General features: G+C 30.7%; 1 protein-coding gene across 1 annotated transcript; it reads right to left on the bottom strand.

Annotated features, from left to right (window-relative positions):
• Positions 1 to 2,761: 2,761 nt before the first annotated feature.
• LOC126695286 (endoglucanase 11) lies at positions 2,762 to 11,345 on the bottom strand. The gene is made up of 5 exons (XM_050391971.1): positions 10,950 to 11,345; positions 10,622 to 10,834; positions 10,329 to 10,529; positions 9,811 to 10,065; positions 2,762 to 3,634 (listed from the first exon to the last, which is right to left on the bottom strand). Exons 1-5 carry the CDS (start codon positions 11,199 to 11,201, stop codon positions 2,972 to 2,974), a joined length of 1,584 nt encoding a protein of 527 aa, XP_050247928.1. The 5' UTR covers positions 11,202 to 11,345; the 3' UTR covers positions 2,762 to 2,971.
• Positions 11,346 to 13,004: the final 1,659 nt, after the last annotated feature.

Below are 13,004 nucleotides of genomic sequence, written 5' to 3'. Positions count from 1 at the left end.
AACGTTATTTTGTGTCTTTGTTATTCTGATCTCTGCATTTACTTTGCTATTTTGATTTGTCTTTCAATACAAATATCCTAGCTTGTCAGTTTACATGTACTGTAGGAAGCATGCCCTGTGCAATACTTGATTCTTAAACAGCCTGTTAGCTACGGTGAATCAAAACCCGGTCCATCAAACCACAAACTACTCGACCCGGGATCCTTGGGCCTGAGTATCACAAAAAAAGGCACTCTCACATATAGCAAGCAATATATTTGTATTTTTTAATTTCTTATTACATGATTACTTATTGTTGACATCAATATTTTATAATGGATTTAATTTGTTATGGCTTTTATTTGGTGCTTTGTTCCATGTAATCTATATTCTTTAATTAAAAGCAAAATTTGCTGTCAAACATGAAATTGGATACGAGAGAATACATCTATCCAAATTTCTATATAAGTCTATCTTTAGTTAACTTTGTTTTTTTTTTTTTTTTTTTTTTTTTTTTTTAAGATAAAAAATTTGGATATTTTTTCATTAATGAATTGAGGTTTTGGCTTAATTTTGTTTTCAACCGTTTCAATTATTGAATTCATTATTTTTTTCATGTATAATATTAATATTTGTGTTTTTTTTTAAATGATAAAAAAATAATATATGTGTTCTTAAAGGCTAAAACACAATACAATTACAAATATTACTTTTTTTTTTTTTTGAAACAAATTACAAATATTACTTTAAGTTAGGGTATATATTTATTTATTAGTAAGTTAGAATGTTACATTAAGTTAGAGTATTATATTTTTATTTATTATTAATTTAGAATGTTACATATGAATGCATATGCTGGTTTAGGGTTGATATAACTTATAACCATTTGAATGAAATCAACACTAAGAGCATCCACAGCAGGTGTGGTAAATGTGCCAAATGCCAAATATTTGGCACATTTACCACACCAAACACTAAAAACACCCATTTATCATATGTGTTAAATGTGCTAAACTTTTACAACATGCTACAGTACCATCACAATTTTAGCACAGTACGGACAGATGTTGCATAATATATATTATTATTTTATTCTCGTTTTCTCTCTCCTCATCACAGATATCACTCTCTCTCCGTCTTCTCATCTCTGTCTTCTCTATTCATCTTCCACAGCACGCCGATCACCAATGGCCGCCACTTAACGCCACCAATCTCACCAAAGACCACCACTCGACACCGCCGTTCATTTGTCTTCTCTATTTCGCTTCGGGTTCTTTTTTTTTTTTTTTTTTTTTCTTTTTTCTGTTCACTTTTTTTGGTTGTGGTTTGATGGGTGGGTTCGGATGGGCAGATTGGTGGTGGGTGGGTTTGAGTTGTGGGTTATGGCGGTGGGTGGGTTGAGATGGGCAAATCGATGGTGGGTGGGTTCGGGTTGTGGGTTATGGTGGTGGGCGAATCGGTGGTAGTGGGTGGGTCGACTGGTGGGCGAATCGGTGGTGGTGCCGATCTCTGTTCTGATATGTTTTTGTTTTTGTCTTTTTTTTTTTTTTTTTTTTCTGTTTTGGTGGTGGATTCGGCGACGGTTGATTTTGGTGGTTGTGGTTTTTTTTTTTTTTTTTTTTTTTTTTTTTTTTTTTTTTTTTTTTTTTTTTTTTTTTTTTTTTTTTTCTGGTGATTGTGGCCGCAACAATTTTTCTGGTTGTTGTTGTTGTTGTTGCAGTGGTGGTTGATGATGATGATGATTTCTTATTTGTTTTTGTCTTTGTTTTTTTGTTTTGGTGGTGGATTTGGCGGCGGTTGTGGGTTGATTTTGGTGGTTGTGGTTTTTTTTTTTTTTTTTTTTTTTTTTTTTTTTTTTTTTTTCTGGTGATTGTGGCCACAACAATTTTTCTGGTTGTTGTTGTTGTTGTTGCAGTGGTGGTTGATGATGATGATGATTTCTGATCTGTTTTTGTTTTTGTTTTTCTATTGTGGTGGTGGATTCGGCGACGGTTGTGGGTTGATTTTGGTGGTTGTGGTTTTTTTTTTTTTTTCCTGGTGATTGTGGCGGCAACAATTTCTCTTGTTGTTGTTGTTGTTGTTGCGGTGGTGGTTGATGATGATGAGGATGAGGGGAGGAATTTAATATATTATTTTAATGTGGTGTAAATATTATTTTAATGTATAAAATTGAAGAATAAAACATCTGATAAATGAAATGTTGTAAAATGATGTGGTAAAATAATAAAGTAGACTATTGATATTTCAAAATGACATTTTTTTTTACAACGTCTGCTGTGGATGCTCTTCAAATGATTTAAATATCAAAATAAGAAATAAGAAATAAATTCCTTTTAAGTGTACAAGTACAATTTATTTTTTAATCTTAAATTTTGAATTATTTCTTCTTCTTTTTTTCATTTTATTTGTTATTAAATTTAATTATATTATCAAAATATTTTTTATTAAGCCGTACATCGCACGGGCATAATACTAGTTAAAGACTAAAATAGTACTTAAACCTTTTTATTTTTATTTTTTTTTCATAAATGTGCCAAGTGCCAAGTCATTACTGATTTTTATTTCAAATTCACTTATATTAGATGGGTTGGTCCATCATGCTTCTCTAGATTAGTAGAAGTTTAAAGTTTTGGTCAATGCAACAAAGCAGGTATCCCGCCAAGAACTTGTGATCAAGTACTTAGTTTATAAATTTTTTAAACCCAAAAAAAAAACTAGTATTAAAAAAATTAAAAATTAATTCCTTTTTCTTAGCATGGAAAATAAAAAGAATGAAAAGAAAGAAGGTAACAATGCTGACCTTTTATACTCCTGTATTAACTGTATTTCAAATATAGCAAAATAGTGAAGGTACACATGGGCTGGCACACCTTACTTCAGCCACCAAAAAAAAGAAAAAAAAAGAATAATAATAATAACAAATAAATAAATAAAAAGAGGAGAGGAATGTTGTTATAGAATATCCAAGACTATTTTTCATCTGATACCATTTCTAATAAGAAGCCAGCAAAGGCGAATCATGATTCAGATCCAAACTCTGGTCCTCTAATTGCAACAACTTTGCCAAAACTCCAACCAATGGGGCTGTATTATATGTGCAGGCCTCAGTCTGCATATAATTATCCCTTTGGTCCACAAACTTGTCATGACAATCAGGTCCTCCAACTAAGGCCCCAACTAGAACATTGGGGTTGGGCTCCTGACTGCTGTACCAGTAATCATAGCCTTGGGTGCACCCTATGAACCCCTTGTTCTCTCTATATGACACAATTGAGGCTCCCCTATGGTGCACCATTGTGGGGTAATTTGAACCATAGCCCACTAAATAGCTCATGTTCATTGGGTTAGACCCCAAAATGTAATCAATCTGTGATTTTGCAAAGCTGAGGATTTCTTGATGGCCCACTATTCCTCCATGGCATTTGAGCTTTTGATTTGAGTTTTGAAGGATATCAGAGTATACTGTGAGTAGGAAAGCTGCTGTTGAAACGTATTGCATGTTGTTCCATTGCCGGACATATAAGAGGCCGCCTGGGGTGTGTTCTACATTGGTGCCATTGTTTTTGTTGAGGCATGAGCATATGTAGTATTCGGCTTTTGATTTGTATTGTTCAAGTATGTGAGCATGCTTCTTGTGCTTTTCTTCCATAAGCAACTGCAAAACATAATGGTTTAAGACAGTACGTACAACTTCATTAACCCAAAATTAAGTCGCTCAAGGGAAGGGAAAACAAAAAAAACAGAAATTGGCTTTACACTGTTTGATGCGTATTAACATGGTGCAATTGCATTGAAATTAGTTTATTGACTTTTTAAACCAAATTCTAACCAGTCCAACCCCAAGAGCGTGCTCCTTCAAGCTAACTTGTGGCTGGTTAATATTGGCGAAAGCTACAATATCTCGCCAAGCTTGGCAAGAAATTGTAGTTTACACTATACATAGCGATTTTCTTTTTTACTTCAGCTCTCTCTCTCTCTCTCTCTCTCTCTCGCACAGATTGAATTCAAGATTCTCTATCTATAACCCCCATATCACAAGATTCACAACTCCATTATTGACCCAATCTCAACGCTTAGGGGCCTGATCATCTAACCAACAAGGGATGTTGATCACCTGAATCACCTCAACACCCCTGGTTTTGTGTCTCTGCCTTCGGGAAAAATAAAATTGTAAAAACTTTGTGTCTAACCTTATTATTTCACAATGTCAAATGTTATGCAATTTAATAAAACAAAATAAACATAAAAGATAAGCATAACGATCTTTCAAAAACGCTTTTAAATAAGCAATGTGCTATTAGAATAATGATCATAAATATTTTATAAAAATTTGAATGTTTTATTTTATTTTCTTCAAATACATGCCATTTACAAAATTTTATCTATTTAATTTTGTAATTTTTAGAGCAAGTATTCTCAATAGTTATATTGGGGGAAAAAGTACTCTATAGTGCCACTTATTTAGACAAAGACAAAGACAAAGGTTAGTCAAACAAAACAATCATATAAGTGACATATTTTAGCTTTTGCAATTATATTTCTTTATTATATTTTGATAATGATGCATATAGAAACTTAATTATGAGATTTTGCTAATAATTGTTTATTTGATAATTTTTTTTGGGTGGTTAAATTTGTAGTTTATGTGAATAAAGTAATCTTAAGAGGTTGTCAAGTTGTTTTTCTAATTGATCTAGTTAATCATTGTTGAGCAATGACTGATAAGAAATTTTGTGTTTGTTTGCAAAACATTTTCACATACCATGTTTTGATTTAGTAGATATTTATGAATGCATTGAGATAAACAATTTGTAATATATTATACAAGTTAGATTCCAAAACTGGTGGATACATGCTACAATAATACTTATTCATTTTCAAAGTATCTTATAATGACACATGGCAATTTCCTATCTTTAATTGGTATGATTAGACAAACAATGACATGTGTTAAACTATTATTTGTAAATGTAAATGTATTTGTCATAATACTAGACACGTGGTATATAATTAAAATTTTGAATGAAATAAGTACATTTTTTTAGTTTGGTATTTAGCTTCGCATTTTTATTATTATTATTATTTATGACTACTAATTCTTAATTTGTTATTTGTCTATCTCTTTTCCTAACTATTCCCATTCCAAAGACTATTGAAGTATTTTGTTCTAAAAAAAAGTATTTTGTTGAAAAAATTCTTTAATTGAGTAATATGTGTAATCTAATTAGATATTAGATATTGAGATCTTAAAAATAAATAAATAAATAAATTTAAAAAAAAAAACTTATTTTGGAACCATAATTAAATACATCACATTTAGAAAAAGAATAGCCAAGAAGTCAATTTTTTTAACTTTTTAAACATATGAAATTAAAATTGTACACAACAATAAAATGTATACAACATTACAACGTTCTCCTAACTTTTAGCTTTTGATTTTTCTTTTTTTTGACACGAAGGTGTGTGTATACATATATAATTTGCTTTGGGTATTGATAGGAAGTGTTTTTAATTTTATATCACATCATTATTTTAGCAATTATAATTACAATTACTTCAGTTATCTACATGTATTTCATCTTCTTCCCCAACCTTTCATCTTCCTCATCCCCCCTTTTTTCTATATATAAATATGTTCTCTCTTTATCCTTCTTTTAAGCAACAAGCTTAGAAATTTTGATGAAAATTTTGTTCCACAATTGCATTTTTGTTTTTGTTCTCCACTATTAGAGGTACTTCTCTCACTCTCTCTCACACACACACACACCCACACACGCACATCTATAATACATTAATCTCTAACCCTATTCTCTGATTTGCTTTAATACTTTTCATTTTACTTTTTTTTTTATATGGAATTAAATATTTAACAAAATTTAAGGCAAAAGATTGATTTATGTATTTTTATTGTTTAGAAATTGTTGTTATTATTTTGATGTTAGTGCAAATATATATGTTTTTTGGTGTTTTGATTAGTGGGTGAATTTTTTTTTTTTTTTTTTTTTTGTTAGGTGAATCAATTAGTAGGTGATGTTCAATTTTTTTTTTTTTTTCATATAACTTTTGTCCAATTGTGATCCAAAAGTTTACTAGTATTTTCGTGATTGTGGAATTCATTGTGTATATGAAAGTTTCTAATAGTTATGTCAACATTTTTTGTATCCAATATTTGGGTTAGAATTGTTTATATTCATCCTTAAATTTTACAACTTTTTCCTTTCATGTTTCCAATAAAAAGTTTTAACTCAGTTTTTATGTAAGTGTAACCTCATAAAAAATGGTTACATATTGTTTAATATATTCTTATTGAAACTCATTACTAACATACATGATAAAAACTAACATTTGTCATTTAAAGGAAAACATTTTTTTTAGATGTTTTATGTTCCCCCTAATTTGTATCTCATTATCAAATAAATTTGACTATCCTTTTTTTTTTTCCCCTTTACATTAAGAATGATATACATATTGTAATATTCTTTCTAAGTGTTATATAAATAATGTTAATATATTAAGAGATTTTAGTGGACTTTTTATGTAATATTATTAACTCAAATAATACATATAAAATTTTATTAATTGTTTCACTGATAATGTCTATTGATTAGTAACAATTGGAAGCAAAAAAAAAAAACACACACACACACACAATTTTTTTCCTAGGATTATGATTATATTTTGTTAAATTGTTAGTTTTACCTAATATTTTAAGTAGAAATATTTATGAGTTTCCATGCATCACAATAAAAATGATACTAATTTACCCAAAAAAAAAATTTTAAGTGTGCAACGCATGGGCCTACTATTAGTGTATTCAAAAATAGAAATCATGACCATACTTTGCATACCTCTAAAGAGCTACTATAATATTAGAAGATAATGTAGTGGTTTGGAATTAAAGATAACATTAAAATAGAGGGTTATAAGTTGAATATTTTGAATGGTGGGACGACACTTTTTTTCTCTTCCTGTTTCGACTATCATGATTGAAATAATTAATTTCCACTGTATTCTATCACTAACGAATTGGCTCATAACAGGAGTGGATGAAAATTTTACTTAAAAATATATAATTTTTTATAAAGAACACAAAATTTCATTAGTTGAAAAAGAAAGCAACGTGATATTGTTTATTTTAGTTATAAAAAAAATTCCTTACCTTTGTTGGTTTTGTAAAGGGTTATATTAAAAAAGAGTATTTCTAAATTAATATTTTTTTATATCTAAAATAAAATTTTCTTATAAGAAAAATACTTTGTTACAAATAACTGATCCTAACATATGATCTTACAAATAATTTAGAAAATAAATTATTTATCATATTCCATTAAAAATAATCACATAATAATCTCAAACATTGGGAGCCTGCGACTAGTATTATGAATGTGTGATGCACTTAATCATATGTAAATTAAAGTAATGTTTTAATAACATAAGTAAGATTGAATAATAAATTTAATGGTAAAAATAAAAAAGAAACAAAATCCCTTCAATTATGTGACAAAAACGCATCATGTAAAACCAAGCATCTATCGACACTAAAAAATATAATTGAGTACTAAAATAAAATTTAAAATTACTTTTACATTTATTTAAAAATAATTAATAATATAAAAAAATAATTTTTATAAATTTTTTGAAATTTTAGTAATAAATTTTTTGAAATTTTAGTAATAAATTTTCAGAACAAATTATATTGATAATATTTATAATAAAGGAACTGGGGGGAGGGTGGGGGAGAGGAGAGAAGACAGGATATCTAATTTGCTTTTTTAGATATGGTAAAATTAAGTTGAACCTATAGTATCCTTTTAATAATTATTTATTTTATTATTAGGTTCAAATATCAAACTTTTTTTCATAAAGGCTAGGTTGCATTTTTTATTCTTTTTTTTTTAAAGAAAAAAATATAATGATGAGGGAAAAGGGTGGGGGGAAGAGATGGCCATTATTTTATTTTATTTTAATATTTTTTTAGAGAAAAAAGAAAAAGACGTGTGTTTGACAAAACTTGGAGAAGAGTAATGTTATGAACACATGAAAATGCATAATTTTGTGTCACAGCTCGTCATGTGACGAGTTGTAATTAGTGGATGTGTGATGATAGGCTATGTAAGAACACACTTCACAACTCACAACTCCTCACGTGGCAAGTTGTGACGTAAAGTAGTGCATTTTACGTGTCCCTAACATTTTTATGTGTATTCACAACTCTTTTTTTTAATAAACAGTAATACTTATTAAAACAAACACGAAAATAGTAAAATTAGTGTTTTAAACCGGATTTATAATACAATATTTAAGTAGAATACAATTATAAAATGGTCTAACCTTTGTAATGGTAAACTTAGATTATAAACAACAGACCTATGTGTATTCACAACTCAATTGGAATACGCCATTTTTTTTTTTAATATTAAGTAATATTGACAAAAGTTATGTGGGTCTGCATTAATAAACGAAATTGTAAAGTTGTGCCTCATCTAACGTACAAACTTCAAACATTCATAAATGAAAGGATTGCAACCACTCACTAGTTTTATCAAGTGGGCCATACTGAAATGTCTGTCCCCACATCAAATTTCAGACAAAACTAGTACATGATATTTCTTCCTTCCTTTTTATGGAAATTTTTAATTTTATATATATTTTTTGGATGCCTTAAATTTTTCATCTCTTTTAAACTTCACATGGACTCGGTACTTTATTTTCTCAGATCATCATTATTACGAACTCTTCCCATATGATAAGCTACAATGAATACGCCCCTTTTCTTTTTCTTTTTTCTTTTTTTTTTTCTTTTTTTTGGAAACAAAGATATCCAGAACTGTTTAATGTCATAAAAATTGACCTTCAACAAATCTTTTTCATTACTTTCAATCATTTTATGTACCTAAGTTTTAATTGACCTTCAAAATTGGCCTGACAACTCCTCTCTCATTTTAAGTTTTAACAAGTCCCGCTTCCACTCTTGAAATTTTTCCCATTAATAAAAAAGAAAAAAAGCTAATGAAATTTCAACAACTTTGTCGGTTCTCATGGTTAATCCTGTATTAGTTATAAACTACTTATTTTCTACTTTTGAACTTGTCTATATGATCTAATTAATGCTTCTTCAGTTAAAGTGAGTGCTCCTAGCAAGGCTCATGGAAGCATATTGGAATAAATTTACAAACCAATTTTATTGTGTGAGAGAAGAGAATTAGTGACAGTGTAGCACTGATTTTAGTCAGGAACCACTTAAAAAGTATTGCCGTATATGCGAAGCATCACCTTCACATGGTTTTGTGCTCCAGATAACCTTTTTCTTTTTTCTTCTTTTTCTATTTTGAATTTTTACCCTATAGATGGTGCCTCATAGGGCTTATTAATCCGCGACCTCTATAAAGTTTTAAAAAAAGAAAGAAAGTATGATTTAAAGCTATAGTAGTATTATTATTCCATCTTTGAATCTATGGAAAGCCGAATCCCAAAAAGATTTGGGAGAGTTAAATTTAGGCTCTCTGGTCTAATCCATTAAAAAAACAAAACCAAAGACAAAAAAGAAATGAGATATTTATAAACTAATAATTGACCCACTTAGAGCATAGAAATCAAAATGAATAATTATAGTAACATGCATTTTGCCACAACTGTTTTATATGGTAAACTGTAATTGATTATTTGTCACTATCACATGTTCTAACCATTTTTTTTCACTACTTATGGTCTTCCATGTAAAACAATTGTGGCAAAGTGTATGCGAAAATGTGTGGTAGTAAAAATTTTCAATCAAAATACTTGGCTCGAGAGACAGAGACAGAGATAGAGACAGGGAGAGGGTAACTTTACCTTTGAGGCAATGACTTGAAGACCAGCATACTTCACGTCCCAGCTGAATTCTGTGATGGCCCAACCAATGCCACCAAAGCAATGAGCCTTGTCAATAAGGTACTTCCAATACTCATCCTTGTCGGTGGCCTTGTACAACCACAAAGCTGCCCATAACAATTCATCCATGTACCCACTCACCGACGCATAGTAGCTCTTCACCACTCCCACACTCCCATCATACTTTCCTCTATACTTGTCCCCAAACTCAAACAACTACACCCACCCAAAAAAGATTAAGGAAATTAATTTAATTTAATAAATTTCAAAAAAAAAAAAAATCATCTATGATAGTACAACTATTTAGTGAACTAATAACCCTAAAAAAAAACCAGTTACTTATATTAATGTCTTAATGTAACAAGAAGTAAAATTAATACAACTATAATTATAGGACCACTCCACTAGATCTATTAATTACTTAAAAAAACTTCTTTTTTTTTTGTTTGGATAAAACTTAAAAAACGTTTTAAATGTACCTGTTGGGCATGGTGTAGGAGTAAGTGTGAGTAATGTGGGTTTGTTTTCTTGAAAACTATTGATGCGGCTGCCATTGCTGCTGCTGTCTCTCCGGCAAGATCCGACCCCGGATTGTTCTCGTCAATCTTGTATGCTTGCCGCGACGTCGTCATGTCCTCCGGCCGTTGCCAGCAATAGTGGTCAGTGTCACCATCACCCACCTGTATAAATTTGAAACCAGTTTTGAATCCAATAATTTTGTTGCATATAATTAATATATAGTTATTTGGAATTATGCAAATGTAGTAGATACCTCGGCCCACAACACATTTGGACTAGTGTGTGCCTTAATGAAATAATCAGTGCCCCACTTAATAGCTTCCATCGCATGCTCCAATTCACCGGCAACAGCAATTTGTTGCCGGTATTCAATGGCACCCCATGAAAGCATTGTCACAGTGAATGCCATTGGTAGCCCAAACTTTACATGGTCACCAGCATCATAATATCCTCCCACCAAGTCCACCTATACACAAAACTCAAATATATATACTAGGGTCACATAATTTGAACACAAGAATACTGTAATGCAACATTTTTGGACAAGTAGGTTTTGAGAGTTGATCGAATTTGGTACTAACTCCTTGTTCAAGGCCATCAGTGAGGCCAGAATGGTCACGCCAAGTGACCCTTTGGTTGTACGGCAACCGCCCGGAGCGTTGGGATTCGAAGTAGAGGAGACTCTTTTTGAGAGCATCAGCATAATCAAAAGCTTGAGCACAGGCAGAAATGGCAAAGATGGATAGTAGTAAACACCAAAGTTGTGCGCATCTGGGAATTATTGGAGCTCCAATTGTACTACTATAGAGCTTTTTCTTCTTTTCCTCCTCCATGGTCTCCCTTCCCTCCTAAAGAGCTTTTAGGAGTGAAGGGAACAGGAAAAGTGAGCTCTCTCTCTCTCTCTCTTACTGCTTATTTACTTTGAAGACTCGTTAGTCTAAGCGAAGATGTGTCTTATGCATGTGACTTTCACATGAAAACGTGAAGACTCCCACACTTTATATGGGATAATGATTGTGTAATTTTAGAGTACCATAATTAAATATTTTATCTCTTACATAACTGTGAGTCTCACTAATTAAATTTATGGTAAGATTCACAATTCATGTAAGAAGTAGAGTACACATTTATAACATTCACGTAGTATTTAATAATTTTCCCATTTTTTTTCCTAACAATAAGCGTGATTGTTGCAATGGTTTTAATACGATTGCTGTGCTAAATATGGAAAATGGCTTGGAATGTGGCACCGCTTTCTGGGATTTGGCATTGTCATTGGCAAATGGATTCTCTATTTATCACACATTTTTTTTAATTGGCTACACTTTGCTTCCAAATCCATTGGTTTCACTCCAAACATGATCCAAAAACTGATCAATGTAAATTAAAAGAGTGGGCCAAATGCCCATGATTTTTAAAAGGTTACTTTCATCTGAGGATTAGATATGTGAAAGTGTGTAAAATACTAATTAATGTTCATAATTCTTTGGTGTCAAATAGTAGGTTATACAGGGACATGGTATATAGCTAAGAAGTTTCCCCAACTAATATTGGGTCTTGGAGAAGGACCTGCCGAGTTGTATCATTGATGATATATGGTCGGGTGTCTATTATTTATCATGTGAAGAACTAGACGTGTCTTTATGCGCCGATTATATTGAGGTTAAGGTAGGACCTATGTTAATGCTACCAAAATCCATGTCTTTTTTGAAGAAACTGTGTTGACAAATGACAGACTCACTCTAAATAGAAACCAGAATAGAAAAGCAATCTAAATGTGAAGCATGACTACACCGACAAGTTTGCATGTGTCCAAATGCTATTGCAGCCATTAGGCATAGCTTATCTTTCATCTATTGTGGCTTCTAATTTGAAGTCTAATTTTGCATTATTTGACCTAAGTTTTTTCCCCTCAATTTTGGTATCAGGAGACACAATAATAACACTCTCCTATATAAGTAGTATTAACTCATTATCACTTCATCAATCTCAATAAAATATTTATTACTCTAAATTTATTTTTTTGTTCCTTTATTTGTAATTTGGATTAAGTATGATACTCCAATTTCATGATATATGAGAATAAAATAGGGGTACATCATTGAATTACACCATCTAATTAACCCTATCATCATTTTGGTAAGATAATCTTTTTAATATCAATTTTCCATGTAGCTCTTTCTCGAATATTTTTTACTTCTTGATTTTGGTTTCATGTTAAAGGCCTAAAGCCACCTAATTATTTGAGAAGTTTATGGAGACAATATTAAAGCACTGAGATGGTGTTTATGCTACAAGAAGTGTAATAATTGGTGGATTAGGTTCTAACAGGAAGCTTATTTTTGTCGGCCTCGTAGATGTGGTTTATTTCATTGACTTCTTATAGCAAGGTCAGCTCAAAGCGTTATGAGGCCTAAGGAGATTACTTTAAGTATGGTCTATTCTTATATATTGAATATTAATAAAAAATTATTTAAATAATTAAATTTAATATATTTTTTTAGATGCAAAATTATGAATTAAAACGAATTAATTGTATTAATTGTATTACTTTTTAATTATTGGTAAATATTTGGGACTTAATTAATACTCCTATTGATACAATGATATCTCTATTGGTAAAATTTTGGAAACAT

This window comes from Quercus robur, chromosome 8 (genome assembly GCF_932294415.1).
Source record: "Quercus robur chromosome 8, dhQueRobu3.1, whole genome shotgun sequence".
Lineage (NCBI taxonomy): Eukaryota > Viridiplantae > Streptophyta > Magnoliopsida > Fagales > Fagaceae > Quercus > Quercus robur.
Note: the sequence above shows the minus strand (reverse complement) of the source record. Positions and strands in the feature narration are given on the sequence as shown.